This window comes from Platichthys flesus, chromosome 5 (assembly GCF_949316205.1).
Source record: "Platichthys flesus chromosome 5, fPlaFle2.1, whole genome shotgun sequence".
NCBI lineage: Eukaryota > Metazoa > Chordata > Actinopteri > Pleuronectiformes > Pleuronectidae > Platichthys > Platichthys flesus.
Window position 1 is genome coordinate 4016591 of NC_084949.1, and position 21336 is coordinate 4037926.

Consider the following 21336-nt stretch of genomic DNA (forward strand, 5'->3'; position numbering starts at 1 on the left):
TTCATCCTGTTGCACATCTTCCTGCAGCGCACATCTTCCTGCCGTGCACATCATCCTGGGGTGACATCAGCGCACATTGTCCTGTGGCACACATGGTCCTGCAGCGCACATAATCTTGCAGCGCACATCATCCTGCAGCGCACATCATCCTGCGCTGCACATCATCCTGCGCCACACATCATCACCGCACATCATCCTGCCGCACATCATCCTGCAGCGCATATCATCATCATGGCACATCATAGTGCATCGTCCTCGGGCGCAAATCATCTTGTGGCGCACATCATCCTGGGGTGAACATCAGCGCACATAGTCCTGTGGCGCACATCATCATGTAGCGCACATCATCCGCGGCGCACATCATCCTACAGCGCACACCATCGTGCTGCGCATATCATTATCACCGCACATCATCCTGCAGCGCACATCATCATGTGGCGCACATCATCCTGCCGCGCATATCATCCTGCTGCGCACATCATCGTGCAGCTCCGCTCAAATCATCATCACCACACATCATCCTGCAGGGCACATCATCCTGGGGTGAACATCAGCGCACATCGTCCTGTGGCGCACATCATCTTGCAGCGCACATCATCTTGCGGCGCACAGCGCACATCATCTTGCGGCACATCATCCTGCAGCGCACATCATCCTGCTGCGCATATCATCATCACCACACATCATCCTGCAGCGTACATCATCCTGCAGCGCACATCATCCTGCCGCTGCACACATCATCACCGCACATCATCGTGCAGCACACATCTTGTGAGGCAGACATCATCCTGCGGCGCACTTCATCATGCTGCGCACATCATCCTGCAGCGCATATCATTATCACCGCACATCATCCTGCGGTGCATGGCGCACATCATCATAAGGCGCACATCATCATGCAGCGCACATCATCCTGCTGCGCACATCATCCTGCAGCGCACATCATCATCACCGCACATCATCCTGCAGCGCACATGATCATCACCGCACATCATCCTGCAGCGCACATGATCATCACCGCACATCATCCTGGCGCACATCATCCTGCGGTGTATGCGGCACATCATCATGCAGCTTACATCATCCTGGGGCACACATCATCCTACAGCGCACATCATCATGTGGCACATATCATCATCACCGCACATCATCCTGCGGCGCACATCATCCTGCAGTGCACATCATCTTGCAGCGCACATCATCGTGCGCACGAGTGGGTCTCGCCCCGGGCGTAATTCCATTTATGGTTATCTTTTCCTATCTCGTCAAGGCTTTTCCTTCACATCTTTCCTTGACCATGTGATGTTTTCCATCGGGGTCAAGTAGTAGAAAAGGAGATTATTTTAAATATTTGACTGCAGCGCAAGAGTTACGTTTTTTTCTTAACCACCATCTGTGACTTAACTATACACTCCCAGCCAGTTATTCTTTTTTGTCTGCATTTACAGTCTTTTCTGAAAACAACTGTAGTATGAAACAGTAGGTAAGGGACCCATGGACATTAAGTTAACCAGCAACCATTTCCAAGGTGCTATGCTTGAGTGAAGTAATCCTTTTTTACAAAGCATGACATTGTATAAGATGAAACAGGTCTGCAGTGCAGCCTACTACACTGAAAGAGTTTTCAGACAAAGTTGAAGGCATCTACAGGTTGTCTTCTTCACTTCTTATGCTCAATGAGGCAAAGTGTGATTTGTAAACAAAATTAATTTGATTGATTTGATTGAACTTTACTGGCAAACAGAGCCTCTTATCCAAACTGGGCTGATTTTCATTGATCGGGAAGTTTGGACAGAACACAGTTAGAAAAAGATGAATTTATAAGTTTATCAAAGCTTAATGTGGATGCACAATTTAAATAACCAGTAGCTATAGCTACATTTCACCAATGTGGTCAGAAAGCTCACAACACACTCAGAGCAGACTATGCACATTCTTTTATTAGTTCTTTCCCGACAGGAAGCCATTAAACAAATGACAGCCCGCTCATCTGCAGCGACAAACAGAATCTTAAATAAACTCTATACTTACAGTATGTGTGCAACGTCACACAGCTCTACATATGTGCCTGTGAAATCTACATCGTTATACTCACTAATGAGGTGCAGTCATTGCTCCCTGGGGGATACAGCTGATAAATATGCGCCAATCACATGAGACATTTAGTCTGTGTTAATGATAGAATGGTGTCAGGCATGTGTGTTGTGTGAGTGAGGCTGAGGCCAATCGAAGACAGGGAACACGAAAGTTTTCGACCATCCAAGGGCCTTCTCCTGCCACTCAGCGAGTGTATGAGATGTCCACCGGAGGGCACTGTAAGAGAGGACAGGTTGACAGCACACATTAGACGCTGACTTCACTTCACTGGAGACACTCTCACCTCCTCACAGGGATATCTGTCTCTCAGCATGTGAAGATCGAGAAGTGTAATTAAAACATTAGCAAATTACTAACTAATGATCTTAAGGGCTATGTTATGTATGTTATATGTGCTTAAAACTTCAACTGTGCCAGAAATACACTAGCAGACGGCTAGAATGAATTGTCTATTTTTAAATGTTTTCACCTAATTTGAGTTTAACTTATGTTTGATGACACTGTTTGTGTGTATGTGTGTGTGTGCGATTACAATCAGGATGTGCTGAATTAATGAATGAATTCCTGCAGCTATGAAGAAATATTATACTTGTTTAAGAAAAGGATCAATCATTATGTGATGATCGGTGTTGATATTGCGCCGTCATTTCAAACATATCAACGTTTAAACTGTGGCGGGTCAGAAACGTCAGCTGAGTTTGCGTAGGTTTGTGTGTCTCTGCGAGTCCGCACAAGACAGAGAGAGAGAGTGCGCGTTGGTAATGTGATATATCGCCCTTATCTTAAAAACAGCTGTTACCTTTCCCTCAGGGACTATCATACAGAAGCTACGCAATTCGGTTATAGTAATCAACGGCTTATAGTGATCAATTTGGCCCAGACAAACGTGATCTCTGTAACCACGTCGACTGTACGAGTCTCCAAGCCTCCTACCTCCTCACTGGTAGAACTTAATCTCTGTGTCAACGCAATCGAAAAATAAGTCCCCCAGTTCTTCTGCTGGTATGTCTCCACTGAGCATGGCTGAAATCTCACTGAGACACTGGGACTCCAGGTCCCTGAGAATCTCATACACAGCTGAGCCCTCGTCCTGTTCAGAGAGAAAAAGACAGACACAGAGATGTCAAACTGTGTAACACTTGTATTTGCTCAAACCACTTTATGGTAATGCCTTTGTATGGAATATTATTTCAATGTAATATCAATGTACATGTAAAATAACCCAACCTTAGTCTAATTCAACATTATGACTGTAGTGAGAGACATAGATGTAATGACACACACACCTCCATTTCCTCTACAAGCTAATCTGGGTTAATACACAGTCTGGCTGCTCTAAACAGCAGCCACTACTTTTGTTACAATTTGATTATATTCAGTACCCTAAATAAACTACATAGTAATTCACTGACCGTAGTATTTTCATAGCTAGTGCCGTTTGTGGTATGATTAACACTGTGTAATATTTACCTTTCTGTGTAGAGCCTCTTTTATATCACAGTTGTCTCTGACTTTAATAATTCTACCGTTTTGGATGATTACAATACGTACAGGAGATACAATAAGTAACCTCACAATCCCATTTTCTTCTGAATTGGATTTTTCTTTATTTCAGGCACCGTTCTTTCTCTCGTACTTACTCTCACTCACTGTATTTTCCACAGCAGCAGCAGCAGCAGTGTATCAGTATATTTTCTGTATTGGTGATATCACTGCTGTGGCCACCATCACTCTGTCTTTCTTCACGTCCACTTCATCAAGCAACACTTCAATGTCAGGATCAGAGAGTTTCGCTTCTTCTTCTCACTGCTTGAAGCCATGATTCACCAGAGAAACCCATTGGTCAGCAGGTAAATTTAATACCATGCAGTGCTTTGCATTGACCATTGATGGCTGAATGTCCGCGTGTAAAGGGAAGACTTTGAGGCAGATTCAAGTACGCATGTTTCATCGGCAGTGTGATTTATTGAAGGCGGAAAATGAGGTACACAAAAAACATTACCATTTATAAAACCATACGCACACACACCTGAAGGTAATGTTTCAACCCAACAGGAAACGTGAGCCCGTGGATCTGCAAAGCACCTCATGATTATTAAATTAACCTGCTGACCAATCGGTTTATATGGAGAATCATGGCATCAAGCAAGGAGGAGATCGCTCAACTTTTTGACACCGACATCGAGGAGCTTGTGAGGGATTGGTTTTGTGGCCACATCAGTGATGTCATTCATAAAAGAAGATGCACTGAGTGTTAACGTGCTGCTGTAGTTAATCCAGTGAGTGAGAATGAATACGACACAGAGGACAGTGCCTGAAATAAAGAAGTGGACAGATTTAAAGATGGAAGCAAAAAAAAAGTTTTCTCATAGTTAGAATGGGACTTTTTTATGTTCTATACGTATTTTAATCAACCAAATGTGCCAGATTATGAACTTCAAAGATAGCTGTAATGTTTGTAATCCATCAAATTTAACAGAAACACTTTATTCCCGAAAGGGGCTTTAAGAAGAACAGTAACAATTATGCAGTGTTAACTGTATCAAACACAGACCTTTCGGCTAATTATCCCAGAGGTGTGAGTACTTGTGTTTATACTGTTGAATCGGTCTGTGAAATACTGGACTCAGTTCAAAACAAAGATCAAAGATCCCAGCTCTCTGGAATATGTATCAGCTGATGAGTCAGTCTTCATTGTAGTCTCTAAACACTCTTTTTCTACAAATCCTTGTATGCACACTCCTCTATCAGTGCCAGTGCACCCATCACACAGCATTACGCACGAGTGTCACCGCAGTATTTAAGTTTATAGCAATTGGACCGATTACTTCACACATAAGTGGGATCCTAACCTCCACTCTGGTACATCATTTGGAAATTGAAGTTTAAAGGTGAACACAGTTTATTCATTTCTTGCAAGAGGTCTCCAGTGCACTGCTCTGTGCTCTCTATGCACCTGGTCTGCACAGAAATGTATTGCGGCGGTTTTACACACACACATGCACACGCAAATAATATGAAAACTTAAGTTGTACTTGTTGAAACAGGCACATTTATAGAAGATATTCTAAAAACTATTAATTTGTTTTTATGCTATGCTACCGTAAAATGCTTTAAGTTGTTTAATATATTTTTCAATTGGAACAGTTATGTTGCACGAGCACAAATAACGCTGTGGTTTTTAATGTGGATCATGAAGTAGATCAAGTGGCTTCAGTTCACCTCCTCACATCTGCCTCGCCACTTTCCTTTCTCCAAAATGTTCTTACGCATGGGTTTGAGTTTGCATACAAGGCCGCACACTGTCAAGTTTGTGTTTATAGATCCAACCTTGGCGTGAAATGTGGTAAACGCAAAAAATGGTGAGGTTTGGCTTTATCAGTTAGTGAAATTCAGTCAGTATTTCAACCCCACATGATTTCAGCATAATTTCCACAGCATTTGTTGCAGTCTGATTTCTTCATTTAAATTTCTTTTTCAATTCTTTAGGATTAAATTATTTTTTGTTAAAACTTATGTGTGGTCTCTTTGTCCAGCCTCGACCTGACAAAACACACAAGTCATTCTAAAACAGGATTTTCAGCTGTTGTGAAGCACTGACCTGCCAGTATTCTCCTGTTGGTGTTTGGTTGCAGTGTAGTTGTGATTTAAACCCTGCTCTTTGGTTTTGAATGTGTACTTGTAGTGTGTTTATGTTTAGTCTACACTCATGAGGCCGTGTGTCTTGTCTGCTCTAACTGTGAGGTCTGTCCACTGCTGGGAGTGGCCCTCCTGTGCTCTGCCACTTTCCTGTAATCTATCAGCTACCACTGAGCAAGTTCCACTCCTCGGTAAAAAAAATAATTCTGCATTCAGAACTGCATTTATATGAAATTAATGTGGATGTCAAGCTTCCAGAGGGTCTGCACTGGACAATCATTGACCTACAGTAGATTGTGAATCATACTAACCGGATTGGTCTCCATGTTGTTGAGCGCCACCTGGTGAGCCTTGTACAGGTCATGTCTGCGGTCTACCTGACTCTGAAAGCGTGGCTGCTTCTTGACGGGGTCGTCTGGGCCGAACTGTGGGGAGACCACCCTCGGCACTGGAGCAGAACAGTCCGAGAAGATAAAAGGCTTGAATATAGACCTAGTGGGGTGCAGTTGGGGTCGGTTTACAGGGAAAGGAACAGGAAAGAGAGAAACGAAAGACTGAGAAAATCCACCCAACAGACAGAATGTGAGAAAAATGGAGATAAAGTGGGAAAGAATATTAGGTTTTAAACACTTTCAGAACATAGGGATACATCATGATTCGTAAACGATATTTGTGATGTGTTTTAAATAAATGTTTTTGCGGCATTCAATCTGTATAAAAGCCATTAATCAAAGTTTTGTCTCGACCTTTCATTGTCTATTTGATTAACTGTTTCTGCTCAAGCTAACAACTTTGTTTGATACCACAAAGGTGCAACACATCACTTACTTTACAGTTTTCCTTCAGGCAGGGCCTCAGAAATGCAGCCACTATGGAAAGGATTTGCATGTTTACAGTGTGCAACTGAATTTAGAATATAAGAATGCAGAGTCCAACACTTTTGAATGGTTGCTTTCTTTGTGTACTGGAACTGATATATATATATATATATATATATATATATATATATATAGCGGCACTTCAGTAGTCGGAAATGCACTGTTGATGAGACTGGTCAGACCTGCTGGAGCTGACAAAAAGGCTGCCTTAAATTAGACAACCAGTCTGTACAACTGTGGATAATAGAAAAGCATACAAATGAACCACACGCCCCACCTTGACTAGGGTGGTGGTTGTGGTATACAGTAATGGTGCAAGGAATGTTTACCTGGCACACTTTGTCGACCTAATAACAATAAATGATCATGTCACAAAGTGCCTCTAACTGGTTTTATGAACATGAAAACTAGTTCAGTGACTACAGTGTCCCCTCTAGTCACCAGGTCTGATCTAACTGAACACCCTTAGGGAGGTGGTAGAACAGGAGGTTGACAGCTTAAATGTGCAGCAGACTAATCTGCACAAAATCTGTCACGCAGTCACGTCAACAATGACCAGAATGTCACAGGAGGATGTTTCCAACGTCTTGTAAAATCCATGCAATGAAGAACTGAGGCTTATTTGAGAGTAAAAGGAGGCCTTGTCCAGTAATAGTGGGATTTCCAAGATAAAGTACAATGTGTGAATACAAATAAATTGTGATGCAGGTTATTATAGTTTCACATTAGGTTTTTACGGTCTAGAGGAATTCTTGGGACAGTCAGTGACAGACCTGGAGGGGTCTGGGGTGGCGGTGAAGAAGTGGATGCAGGGTAGGCTGGAGTCTCTGGGCAGAACAGACACCATGCTCCCTGTGGTGCAGAAACCTCCAGAGTCCATGCATATGCCACTGGGCTTGTCCCTCAGAATGGACATCATCACCTCTGCTGTCACTGAGCCTGACACCAGAAATGACATGGAGTGGATAACTTAACATTTCAATTAAATCTCTGAAACATAAAAAAACATGAAACACAAACGTTTTCTGATCGTGACAGTGGAAGTCATGCAAATAATAAGCCGCACTGACCATTTACAGTCAATGTAACACAGAGTATTAAAGATTCATATAAGGTCCCTGTGACCTTTGACCACTGAAATGTAATCACTTCATCTTTGAGTCCAAGTGATAACTGATCAAAAAAATTCCCTCGGGCAGTCTTAAGATATCACATTCAAGAGGCTAAAAACATGCTTTTTGAGGCAACCATGACCTTGACCTTTGATCGCCAAAATCTAATCAGTTAATCTGTGAGTCCAAGTGAAATATTTGCCAAATTTGAGAGAATTCCCTTCAAGTGTTCCTGAGATATTACACAGTGACCTTTAACCTTTAATCAACTTTGACCACCAAATTATAACATAAACATCCTTCATGAGGTCAACTAGCCAGACGTTCCTACAGAAGGACAGACAACCCAAAAAACATTGTCTAGAATTCCTTTGGACATCCTGGGATTTCTGTAGTAGTCGACCACTCTCACCATCATGCTGCTGGAGCAGCTCTGTGCCTCCCTTATAACGCTGTTTGGCCAGCTCCATCCGAGCAGGTGGGTTCTCAGGGTTGAACACATGAGAAAAGTTGAACTCCCTCTCGCCATCCCACCAGCCCTGAGCTTGTGCGCTGCTCCGCAGCTCTGGATGCTCTGCGTTGATCTCATCCCCAATGGTCAGCTGGTTAGAGATGTTTTTCACACCCTCTGAAAGGAGCAGGGGGCTGTTAGTAAGTGATGACGCTTTGTCACAACCCAACTTTGGTTTTGTTAAGCAGGTACAAGTCTCAAGTCAACATTAACTGGATAACAATTTATAATTCATCACAAATTAACCTCAAGGGGTTGAACAGTCGATACAGTGTACGTCACCCTGTGTCCTTAGACTTCCCCAAAATGTATATAATGGAAAATAGTCAAACCTCAGGAAGACCTACAAGGGTCCCGCCTTGAACCCGAATTTGGCTGGAGTCTCTAATTGTGGAGTGTTCTACGCTTGTTTGTGTGGGTTTTGTCCTGGTACTCTGGCTTCCTCCCACAGCCCAAAGTCATGCAGATTGGGGTTAGATTAATTAAAGGCTCTAAATTGTTTGTTGGTATTAATGTGTGATAGAATGTTGTTTGTCGCTATATGATGGCAACCTGTCAAGGATGCATCTCGCTTCTCGCCCAATGTCAGCAGGGATTTGCTCCAGCCCCCCCTGCAACCCTCAGAGGATAAGCAGTATAGGTAATAGATGGATGTATGGAAAATACAGCCTCACAGAGCTGCTGGCATGTTACATAGACCCTACAAGACTCTAAAAGTTGGAACTGTAGTTTTTAGAAAATGTGTGTCAAAGATGTGTAAATAGCAAATTTACTGAGGACTAATTTCAACCACTGACAGTGAGTCTTGTCTTGCAACGATAATAAATCACCCCATTCAAAGTAAATCTGAAGATCTTTGTGACCCTTGAGCTGTCCGTCACTGTTTCAGCTCTTGTTTGTATAATCTTCTGTTATCCTTTGTTCTTGCTTCTTTGTAGTACGTGGTTGTGCAGGTTTTCTTAAATTTGCTAAAAAAAGGATGTCATGTGCTGTAATGGTTTATAAATCTCTTTCAGAAAATTGTGTGAACCTGAGCTTTATAACTAAAGTTGATTCAACAGCAGGAGATGATTCTGCCCGCACAGTATAAACATCAAACAACACACAGCCCAGCTAGATACTGTGTTTAGATTAGACCTCATAATTTACCATTAACCTCAACTCTTAGATGTTTTACCTGCAGAAATTACTTAAGACACATGTTCACACACGCACACACAATCCGTTAACAAGTAACAACTGATCTCTAATCTGCACAAACAAAATAAGTTTTCTGATGACGCACATAAACAGACTAAAAAACAGAGTGCTCAGATATGTTCAGTGTGAGGAGGCAACATATCTGAGGTTTTTAAAAGCCTTGTATTAAACTACAGGCTAAAGGTCATTAAACTGTAAAAATATATTGGTTCTGCTCTCAGTACTATACAAATAAATCAGCACATATACAAACATGTGTTGCAGAGATTGCACAGGTACCCTCCATCCTCACCTCTGACCTTCTGTGCCACCCACAGCTTCCCAGCAGTTTCTAAGACCCAGGCCTCGTTGCGGTCCACCAGAAGGAAGGTGTTGTGGTAGCAGAAGGGTTGAGGATCCTCCCTGCACTGCCCCCCCTGGCCATGCTGCTCCAGTAGGCCTGTGATGACGGTCAGCGCTGCCCAGGCACTGTCACCACGCTCCAGCCCAAGTCTGATAATCAAAAGTGATGCCTGGGTACTTCAAGATGTAACACTAGGGTTTCCTCTTTGTTAATCATCAGCTATGCTGTCACAATACTCACGGCAAAACATTTTAATGTTTTTATGTATTAGATAGAAACAACAGATCGGTTGATGTTTACACACATTGTTTACACTTGAAGCTGTTTATGAGCCATATGTTTTTTGAATAACTACAATAGTAATGATGTGTGGTGCTCACCGGACCAGGTCCATACCCAGCAGGGCCTCTCCGGGGGTGATGGGCTCTCGGGTCCAGACCGCCTCATTCCCAATGCAGACTCCCTGGTCATTGGCTCCCATTTCTGCTCCCCACATCCAAGCAGGTTTACCAAGGACAACAGCGTGGGTCTGCTCTACCTGAGGGATCTGGATGTATGTGCACTGCAGGTAAAAAACAAACATCAGATACAGGGGGACTGAGAGAAGAATGTTACAGAGTCATGTGCACGGCATGCAACACTCAAGGTAGGGCATGGCTGAGCAAATCAAATGCATTTTAACCAAAATATGTCAACTGTATATAAGAGTATTCATTAGTTACGTTCAGAAGACAAAGCAGAGGAAGGAAAATAATTGTATTCAAGTACTCATACAGTATTTGAAGAGTTGCAGGTAGGCGACTGTGTACAGTGTGTAAAATATCAATTGATCTATTATAATTGTATTTGTATAGCCCATCATAATTTGCCTCACAGGGCTTAGCAAGATGTGACATCCTCTGCCCCTTAATCCTCGACTAGAGTGAGGATAAACCCAAAAACCTTTTTAACTGGGAAAAAGGGTTCATAATTGCACTGGGTGATACACTGTATAACTTTCCCAGATTATGTGACGCTCAGTGACTCTGATCTTATTAGTTCTACTGAGCTAAAAGACTCATTTAGCACAAAGAGGCATAAAATGAGAACAAATTTCATCAGTGATTTAAGTTACTTAAACAGGATATTTCTACATGAGGTTCTGCTTTCAACTAGACATTTTGAATACCTTACCTATGCATTAATCAGCTCTCAGCTGATATATAATTAAAATCTTTTTATGTCTTTAATCACTTGAAGTTGGCAAGGTAGGTGTCAGGGGAAATTATGCATGAGCCGCAGAGAAAGCAGTGGTGGTGTTGCGGGACAGTCAGTAGCGGCCCAGGGTTGTTTACCTCCAGCACGGAGCCTGGAGGGTGAGATGTTGCAGGGTAGTGGGCCACCTCCTGCACCTCATCTCGAGGACGGTCCGAGTTCTTCCCAAAAACCACATGGTCATCCAGAGAACCAGGGGGCAAGGAAACAAAGCAATCACATGACATTGGAGCCTCTGCCATCCTGCAACAGAGAAACAGCAAAAGATTCCAGTTAAGTGGGTGAACACTCAGAAGTCTCGCTGGCTCCGGGGACAGGAAGCTACCTTCTAATTGTACATGTGTCTGTCTGTCTGTCTGTCTGTATATGGAACGCATATTTTACGAGCCCTTTATCAGCTTCACACAAGGCATGTGTTTTGTTAATAGCCCAGGGAAACTCAATGTCCAATTTAGTAAGATTTAGACATGTGATCATTTTAACATTAATATGTGGGGTCGGGGCAATGAGACTTATGTGAGTGGACAGAATTGAACATGTGTTTTTCTTTATCCTGAGATATAAACTAAAGAAGTGGTACACAACTGGATGACAGCAAAATCAACACAATAAAATGTCATATATTTGGAGTATTTTTATTTCACAATATCAGTTTGATGCAGACCATCTCAGGTGAGACGGGTGCTGGTCTCTGTCATGACACAAACATTCAAAGAAACACTTCATCTTTGGAAATTGGTATTACTATGAAGTAATAGCACATTAGTTTAGTGGCTGTCATGCTTTTTATGGAGCTGAATTAAAGAGCCATTATTTTTTAAACCTTGTTCACTTGGATACTTTACTCAACAGACCTCTAAAATAGTCGAAAAACAATATATGAAAAAATGTGAATCATAATATCATAATTTGTTCTAAATAAAATCTTCACTGCAGATAAACCAGGTAGAATGAACACAAAGTTCTCTAACTTCAATGTGCACCTTAGACTGTTTATGAAAAGCTCTAGTTAAAACTAATGGGATCTCAAATAAGCACTAATTCAACCAACTAACTAGCTCATATTAGCCTCTGGCTTCCAACTAATCGGTCTGGAAGTGGGTTTGACATCCAGTGTGTGAGCCTCCACCCTTTCAGTCCAAAATGTGCATGTTTGGAGTGAAGAGGAAGAGTCTCCTTCCATTCCCCACCCGGCTCTGAGCAGAGAGTCAGCTGCAGCCAACCCTTTCCCACTGTGATTAGGAGGCAGCGCTTCACCCACTGTAATCTCCACAAATCCCATCGCCACGTTGCTCATTTATCGCTCTCGTGTCGCGTTATGCGACCACAAAATCGCTTTCAGCCCGGAAATAATGTCGCCCTCGTCTGTGCGCCTATACACGGATGGTTTCCGTGGTGGCGCTCGGTGCGAGAAGAGTGTTGATGCCGGAGACGAGGCCCGGGTGAGCGGTGTGATCCCCGCTGTCACAGCCCGTCTCTGCCCACAGCCACGACGCCTCAGTCCCCGCTCGTCATGTCGCCTTTCACCGGGGACTGGGTGACAGGGGGAAGTTGCGGGATAATAGTGTAACATATACAGCTAGTGTGTGTGTGTGTGTTGCTGTGGAAAATGTTTACCTTCTTATTGTCAGTGGTGCGAGCGGACGGCCGGCGGGGATTAGGCAGGTTGGAGATAGAGTCACGTGACAGAGAGATCCAAAGGTCTGTACTTAAAGGTCTCGTCTCGTCTGGCCACAAGCACGGCTCACCGTCTCACTGCGTGCACCCCACACCTGGGAGGAAAGCCACAGCACAGCCGAGCCATGAGGTAGCTCCTCATCATGAGTCTGTGTGTCGGGCAGGACAGCAAAACCACTCAATGCCGATTATCAAGCTTAGCACTGCTGCCGAGTTCAAGGGACTCGCTGCTGCACCCGGGAAGTTTTTATAATCCTGCGCATTTTAAAGTCATTATGTCTGCCCTCAGCAGAGTTCCCCTTTCTGCATGTAGGAACTAGAACGGCACTCAGCGGAGCTCATATCGCCAGACAGTCCCAATAAAGGAAGAGTTCACAGAAAAATGAAAATGTATTTATTATCTAATCACCATAATGCTGTTGAAGTGGTTGGAGAAGAAGTGTTTGAGTCCAAAAAGCACTTTTGGAGTTTCAGGGGTAAACAGTATTGCAGCCAAATCCAATACAAATGAAGTATTTCATCAGACGTAAAAAAAAACAAAAGCATAACTCCATACTGCTTGTGTGGTGTCATTCAAGTGTCTGTAAGCCCCGGCATTCAAATTCGTCTTTGACACCGTGTTTCAGCCTAAATGTCCCCTGTTATCCTTCTCTGGAGCCTTGTCTTGTGTGGACCACAGCAGACCAATACTTCATTTTGTATTGGATTTGGCCACAACGCCCACCCTTCCATTGGCATAGTGCTAAGTTAATAATGAAGCAATTTTCATATTGTGGTGAACCATCCCTTTAAAGTCAATCAAGCTGCACCAAATTGCACACAGTCTAAATATAAGTTCCCTAAATATCCCAAATTTTACTCAACAGGTACCACGCATGTTAAAGAATGTGATGAGGAAATATCCTGGATCTGTCCCTGGACCCGCACAGAAGAAGGTTTTCTTCTTGACCCGTGTCCCATGATTCCATCAAGTTTAGTAGAGATCCGTTCAGTAGATTTAGCATTATCCTGCTGACAAACAAACAAACCAACCAGCCAACCAACAAATTGACAATCAAAAATATAAGCAGATTGGTAGAGGTAATAAAAGTATAACGAAATGCAAAATATTTGTTCCACATTTTTTGCCACACCTCAGCTTCACTTGAACTCATGAGTTCATGTCTGTGTTAATTAAATCAGCATTTTTTGCTCAGTGGCCGCTGAAGCCTCGGGTGGTCATTCATTAATCAGTAATTCTAGTAGCCTCAGAGTCCAAACATTCATCAGATTCCATATTAAAGTATAACTATGATTTGAATGAGCTCCGACCATGGAGTCTCTCACTCGCTGAATGAAACAGCAGAATGGTGGATATTCTTCTTGATGCCCAGCTTCCTGAGCTGGAGGTGCTCTCACTGAATTCCAAACTGTGTTTCCAAACTTATATTTTAAAAGTTCCAAAGTGATACAAATCAATTCAGTTGTATGTGTTTAGCACCCAATAATAACTTACAAAGTAGGGTTGGGATCTTAGGAAAGCATTTGGCTTTACTCTGGAAATCAGAAGGCCATATTCTGGCAGTCTAAGACACTGACTGTCATTTGGTATCGGTATTATCATTAGAGAGAGATTTAACCAATGCTCACCTAAAATGAGCATAAAATACATGAACTAGTCACGTACAACTCTCTTAAACTGTAGTAGCATGTGTTGTGTTTCTTTGAAAGGAGCTTTCATAAGTTTTAAAAAGTAATCCCTGCTCATGCATTTCATCAGGATTAAGCAGGGAATAACAATTTAGGCCCTAAAAAGGCCAAACCATGGAGGCCAAACCCAAAGGAGATGGTCCGGTCAATGAAGGATTTTTTGATTGCGTCATAGGCTGATCCTGCGCTTACCTTTGCATCGTTAGCTGTTTTGAGCAGCTGCAATAATTACAGCTCTGCCGCCATGATAGCTAGCTTATTAGCTTCGTCCCCAGCGTGGATATGTTGGCCCGAGAATTCAACGGTTGGATCTTGCTTATTGCTTGGGGATGGAAGGACGCATTTGTTTACTGCAATTGCAGGAGCCTTCGAAATGCGACAGTCTCGCCACACCGCTGTGACGCAATCGACCTTCAAATGCAGCCTCCAAAGGATGAGACCAAGAGTTGAGGCAACGCTTATGAATCAGAATGTCTGTGTCTCTGCTGTTCATTGATCTCAAAATTTCAAAAGCAGCAAAGAAATATGTTTTTAAGAGGTGTTCATTATTTTGTAGTGTGAGAGGGACACAGTTTATGGCACAGTGAACACCACACCACTGCATTTTACCAGCACTCGGGATCACATGTTGGCTAATCAGTGTAATTAAAGTTGGGTGAATTCTTGTTTGTCAGTGGGTTTATCGAGTGGGTGTCTCCCATTACTGGTCTTTCACTGAATTATGTCGCTGAAATTTCCTGTCTGTGGGCTCAGACCTTCCAGACAGACATCAACTCCCCAACACCTTCCACCTGGTCTTTGTGTCAAAAAAAAATTCATTATTTGAAATGGTCGATTTAACCGTATAGCAATAAATATCTAAATATTTCTAAATCAAATCTGGTGGTGTAGCCATGCAGATGTTTGGGTTTATTTGTCCAGGATTTGAGATATCTGTCTCACAGTTTCCTGCCTTCAGCAACGGTGGGAATTATTCATTATTTGTTTAGAGCTCACAGCATCGAAAATAGCATTTGTAGTGGGTTAATATGTCATTTCCAGAAGTAAATCTGGAAAATAACAGTTTTAATCAGAAAGATTTCTTCAGTAGAAATCCATCTAAAAACAGCTCAGTTAGGTTTGTGGTTATATTGCTTTAGATAGTTTTGTATTATTTAATTTTTTAAAAGATGAGGGGGCTCACCCTCAAACATTCAGCTGCAGGGTGTTGGGGCAGCCGAGTCGGAGGGACTCTCAGCCACTTTTAGACAGGGCATTATTTAAAAAGGGGAAAATGGGGAGGGAGGGTTCAACTCCCCTAAAATTATTACTATTATTATTATTGTTGTTGTTATTTTTATGATTTTTGCACACCCATCTATCAACTCTTACTTTACTGCAGATCTTTTCCTATAAAACAAAAACAAATGATTCAAGGCCTCTAGATCCCGCTGCTGGTTGTTTGCCCATTTGAGCAAATCAAAGCTTCGAGCAGTGACAAGAAACTGCAACAAAAGTTGACACACTGGTCATTTTTATATTAACAATCAATGGGTCAAATAAGTACATGTGAAAGACACTGCCAAGAAGTGACAGGAAGCAACGTGCAGCTGTTTTCCAAGAACACATCGTACCCGCCCAGCAGCAAAAGTCAAATTTAGCAGCCAGCTGTTGAACTTTGAAACACCTTATAAATGCAAATGTTGCCCCATGGATGCTGGATGCAGAAGAAAACCTGACTCCATAAGAAAATATTTTGTCTTCTTTTGTGTCAACAATTTATTTACACAAGACATAACATAGACAGAGCAGTAAATTAACATAATGGAGTCAAACCAATAACTTGCCTTTATGCTATGAATAGATTGTCATGGATATGGTGGACGTAGGTTCTAAAACCTGCCCAGCTGCATTGCAGTGCGTGACATCATACTAAGTAAGTAATTTCCGTCCTCCAAACCAGCACTGTCGTGTCAACAACTAATGCTCATTATTATGCATGTCAGTAGGCCCCATTCTTAAAACTGACTCATGTTGTCTTTGTACAGTTTTGGTGATGCAATAAATTAAATGTAGGTAGTCTAATAACCAGTCACACGCACATCTGAGCACACAGGAAACAAGGAGCACCAACCTAGCAGCTCCGAAAGTTTGACTAATGGTTGTGTTTTGAGATTGAGCACCTGGACCATATCAGTGCTCACTTATGTCCAGATTTGTGGTAGGTGCTGAGTTATGTTTTGAAGGGGCCTGGTGGTGAATGCTGTTCCCTCGTGGCTCACAAGGTCTGACGGTAACACAACTAAATTCTTGAGAGATTTCTGAGAAGACAACCTGTTACCTGAACAGCACTTGGCTACCTCCACACCCTCTCCGTCCTTTCATCTCCTGGAGTGTGCTGACAAGCATCGCACATCCTGTCTGCCCTTACACACAAACAGTAAAAACACCAAGAGAAGTAAACACCCACCTGAGCCAAAGGCTGACACACCCAAGAGATACCTCGCACACAAATACAGTACGCACACGCAAACACGTTGACACTAACAAGCACAGAAACAAGCTCAGAGTGAAACGGAACACAGTGAAAAACAATAATGTGCATTAGAAAGTGTTGCACTGAAAGTTAAGGTGATGAATAATGATTCAATCAGATTGACTGATTCTTCTAAAAAAAACTTTGTTTGATAGTAAACATCAGTAACAGGGTAGCTGAAATGACAGCAGCATTAGCCAAAACATATGAAATCCTGAGTATAAAAGTATGTACAATATGTCTGGTTTTGTTTTCCTTCAAATATGGTATTGTAAGCCACCCAAGTTCAAATATTTCGTCAACTTAACAACACGGTGACTCAGCATCATCAAATAGTTCAAGATTTGTGGACGAGAAATATATCATTCAGCTCTCTCACACACACACACTAAGCCAAGAGCCTCTCCTAAAGCCACTCAGGCGCTGTGGCCCAGTTTGTAAGCCCTGCCATGTGAAGTGGAGGGCTGGCCGGAGGAAGATGAGGGGTGTTAAGGGACGGAAACAGCTGGTGAGAAGCCCAGAGGATATTAATCTGAGGGGGGAGACAGGATGGCAGGAGAGGCTGTCTAATAAAGCATAGTATTACTGCCGCAAAGGTGTGTGTGTGTGTGTGTGCGTGTGTGTGTGTGTGTGTGTGTGTGTGTGTGTGTGTAAGTCTCTGTCTGTCTGTCTGTCTTCCAGGAGGATTACTGGTGAAATAGAAAACATGTATGGTGTCTGTGTCCATCTGGTTAAAACCACCTTTATGTTGAACATTAAAAAAGTTCCCACTTCTTAAAACAAACCTGAGGACATTTCAGTTTATAGCTGTTAGAAAAGCTGTGATCCTATCTGCCTCAGCTGATGAATCCATCTAGAAACATTTTAAGTTTTACAACCCTTCACACACACACACACAAAAGGGGGGTTTTGAAAATTAGATAAAATAAAGTAATCCAAATTTTCTCCGAGCAATTAAAGTTCCGGTTAAAAGGCAGAGGTGGAAGATGGGAGGGGAAGCTGGGCGGCATCAGTCGCTCAGACAGTAATGACGGCGCCACTGCTGTTTAACAATCAAAGATGGGAGGCGGGGGCTCACAAGGAAGTCTCTCCTCGAAAAATACAGGTGTTCAGTACAATCAAAGCGCTGCTTGCAGAAATGACTGGGTTTGAAGTTGAAAGGGGAGGCTGGAGGAGAGGGGGGCTGTTGTGTTGAGTGAGTGCCTGTATGAGAAAAAAAAAGACTCAGAAGACAACTGTGGGCCGGTCTCTCCTTTGGGATTTTGAATAATTAACAAGGATAAGGAAGTTGACTACTAGGTGCTTACTGTTTACTTTGCTTGGATTTTTTTCTACTGCTGGAGGGGAAGTAGGGCTTTAGCCGGCCTAGTTCTCTGGAGGCTGGCGTGTTGGCAGGGGGATTTGTCTGGGACACCAGTGTGGTTCCCGTGGGACAACAGGCAAGTCAAACCAGCCACAGGCAAGTGAATCAGAATCAGAACCAACTTCATGTGATGGGAATCTTGTGTACAAAACAAATATCCTTAAAGGAAAGTCCCAAGCTGTATACACACACACAGACACACACACACACACAAAAAAAAACAGGCACAGAAACCGAAGGCTCCCGAAATCAAACTGATCTCTCACGTAAACTATTTTAACCTTTAGGGAAACCAAACCAAAAGCTCCACAAACTTGTTCCTGAATAATAACTGTAATTAAACATACAATAGATACTAACAAGCAGTGGTGCGATGTCTTTGGGGTGTGTAGGACACTGGCAAATAGTTACACCTGTATATAAGGTCAGATATATTGACATGTTCATCACAAACATTACATTAAAATCTTAATACCACTCTCATGTTTAAGAGTTAAGTATAAAAGTATCACCATTAACTAATTAGCTTAGCACAAAGACTTGGGAAATCCACACATAAGCACCCCTAAAGCTCACCCATTCATGTTATGTCTTCTTTATTTAACTCAAATAAGGTGGCTATTTCAATGAGGAAACCAGCTGTGCTAGCTATTTCATGGTCAGTTTCATACAAACCCCTGTAGAACCGTATCTATAAGCTAAGCTACCAGTAGCTGGCTCTAGCATAATATTAAAGAGTGTCAATCATTATCTAATCCTTGGGTGGAAAGTTAATAGGGGAAATAGTATTTCTTTATTGGGGCAAAATGTAAGTATTAAACTTCAAAACATTCAAAAAAAATAGATAAAACTATCACCGGAATGTAAAGAAATAACTATTTCATAAATAGGATGGATGGATGGATGGTTGTTTTGACATTGCTTTAAAGACATCCATGTATTGCTTGCAGAGATATATGCTGGAGTTAGCATGCTAACCAACAAGCTGTGGCCTACCCCTATCACTTGTGAATCCTTCCATTTTATAGTCCGTCCTCAGTCCGAGAGATGGAATGGAGAAGGGTAAACTAGCTTAAACCCAAGTTGCTGCCCTGCCTGTTCTTCCTGTTCCTTAACCTTTCGTAGCTCATCCACGTTTTACCTGACAGCATCTTGCCTGTCTCTCTGACTGGGCAGACTGGATGTGAAATCAACCTACCTTCTGTAGGTTGGCCTTGAAATCATGTTACCCTTGAATTTAGATTTCCATGAGTATTTTTAACTCATATGTTCTGCCTCTACTGATAGTGTTGGCTCTTGTTGTCTGGAGATTCAGTTTATTCATTAGATAATTATTTCCAAATAAGGCAAGCTTTTGGCCCGTTCCAGTGCTATAATGATGTATCTTAATCAAATACTATACACACATTCAAACTGTTTAAAAAAAAATAAAACATTATCTTCAAATATTTATCCAGGCCTTTGTGAAGTTTTCAGAACTGAATTAGGCAGTAGGTAAAATTTGACAGTTTGATTGATGTATGTAAGAACATACCATGCATCATTCCTTAATAATGAAGTGTAATATATTGTACACTGCTGACCTCACTACGTTGTGTGGTTTCTACTATGATTGATGAGAAGTAGTAATAGTTGTCAATCTTCCAAAGAACTTTTAATACACAATCATGGTCCATGACCGGTATTGTAGACTTTCTTTCCAATTTTGAAATGTACAGTTTAGACTTTGCCCTTATTTAAAACACAGTATTGCATTAAAGACACTGGCAGATCATACCATGCATCAGTATCTCAAAGTATCTCAGTATCTTTTATCCACAGCTTTGAACAGCACCATATCGTAAAGGGGACCATTTCGTTCACCTCTTTTCAATGTTTGCTTCCTTTATGGTATTTTTTCAAGTTACATTCACCATGATTCCTCAGATGTTTCATTTTAAGATACTCAAATGTAATTGTTGTACTTAAAAGTTTGTCCCACATGACATGACATGAAGAATTATTCATGATAGAGAAATTTCATATAATTTGTCCAATCAACAACACCAGCTAATAGGCTATCATTCTATTGGTTTGTGAATGTAGCGCGATTAATGCCAAGAGTAAAAACAATCTCGACAATTTGCTTGATAATGAATCATTTTCGAGAATGATTATGATATCAAATTGACCAGCTAAAGATATGGAAAAGTAATTTGAAATGGTTCGATAGATTAGGTGTAAACAGGTCTAAGGTGCTGCAGTCATACAAAGCAATAACTTACTTGACCTCACTGAAATTCACAGGGATTTGGTCGAATCAATGTCAAGTGTAAATATCTATAGGAAAGCCTGCTCGTGAACGATTTTGAAGAACCAAAAACATCTTCATATACACAAAACCAAAAAAATCTAAACAAATTTAAATCATTAAGAGAATTTGTAAGCTCCTGGTTGAAACTGTGCCGTAATTAAATGTTACGAAGCAGTCTCTTTCTGATTGTGCTGCATTGTATTCATGAGGAAATAAGCTTGACTATTTGAAGACGTCGGTAAACACCATTTAGACGTGGTGTGTGGTCTTCAATTCAGCGGCCTGATCCCTAAGTGTACAAAGACATTATACTAAGAGTTATGAGGCACTGAGATATTATACTAATTACACTGATTTGAACTATACTGTGTTGGAAACAAATTCATCTCATTAGATTTAAATTCGCTATGTGTGACTTTTATTTGCAGTTATTTACACACAAAACCCTTTCAAGTTTTTAAATGCTAAAATCTTAAAGAGAATTAAGTTTCCTGATAAGCGGGATCACTTTTCATTAAATGATCGAGTGTATAAATCTATCAAGGCGCATGTTGAATTCTCTCTCAGTAGTTGCAGATCGCCAAGTGGTTCTTTTATATGACCGTCATGTAATCAGTTTAAACTGAGCATTTGCAAAGTGCTGCTTCAGAAAAAGAGAGCAGAGAGGGTAGGAAGTCACTTCCCGCCGGCCTGTCTGTGGTCTGTGTTTGTCAGTTGATTTGAAGCTGCTCCACCAACATGCCTTGACAGGAAAGGAATTAACTC

General features: G+C 41.8%; 1 protein-coding gene across 1 annotated transcript; it reads right to left on the reverse strand.

The window, feature by feature from the left end:
• Positions 1-1922: 1922 nt before the first annotated feature.
• Positions 1923-12982, reverse strand: scrn2 (secernin 2). Its single transcript, XM_062388498.1, has 9 exons — positions 12652-12982; positions 11115-11277; positions 10161-10342; positions 9730-9929; positions 8139-8354; positions 7388-7553; positions 6048-6228; positions 3031-3187; positions 1923-2313 (listed from the first exon to the last, which is right to left on the reverse strand). The coding sequence occupies exons 2-8, from the start codon at positions 11274-11276 to the stop codon at positions 3035-3037; spliced, it is 1260 nt and encodes a 419-aa protein (XP_062244482.1). The 5' UTR covers position 11277; positions 12652-12982; the 3' UTR covers positions 1923-2313; positions 3031-3034.
• Positions 12983-21336: the final 8354 nt, after the last annotated feature.

Coding starts and splice junctions, on each gene's coding strand:
- scrn2 (XM_062388498.1), bottom strand. CDS start 11,276: ATGGCAGAGGCTCCAATGTCATGTGATTGCTTTGTTTCCTTGCCCCCT. Junction 10,343..11,114: donor CTCCAGGCTCCGTGCTGGAG/GTAAACAACCCT, acceptor TTTTACCTGCAG/TGCACATACATCCAGATCCC. Junction 7,554..8,138: donor GCTGCTCCAGCAGCATGATG/GTGAGAGTGGTC, acceptor TTCTGGTGTCAG/GCTCAGTGACAGCAGAGGTG.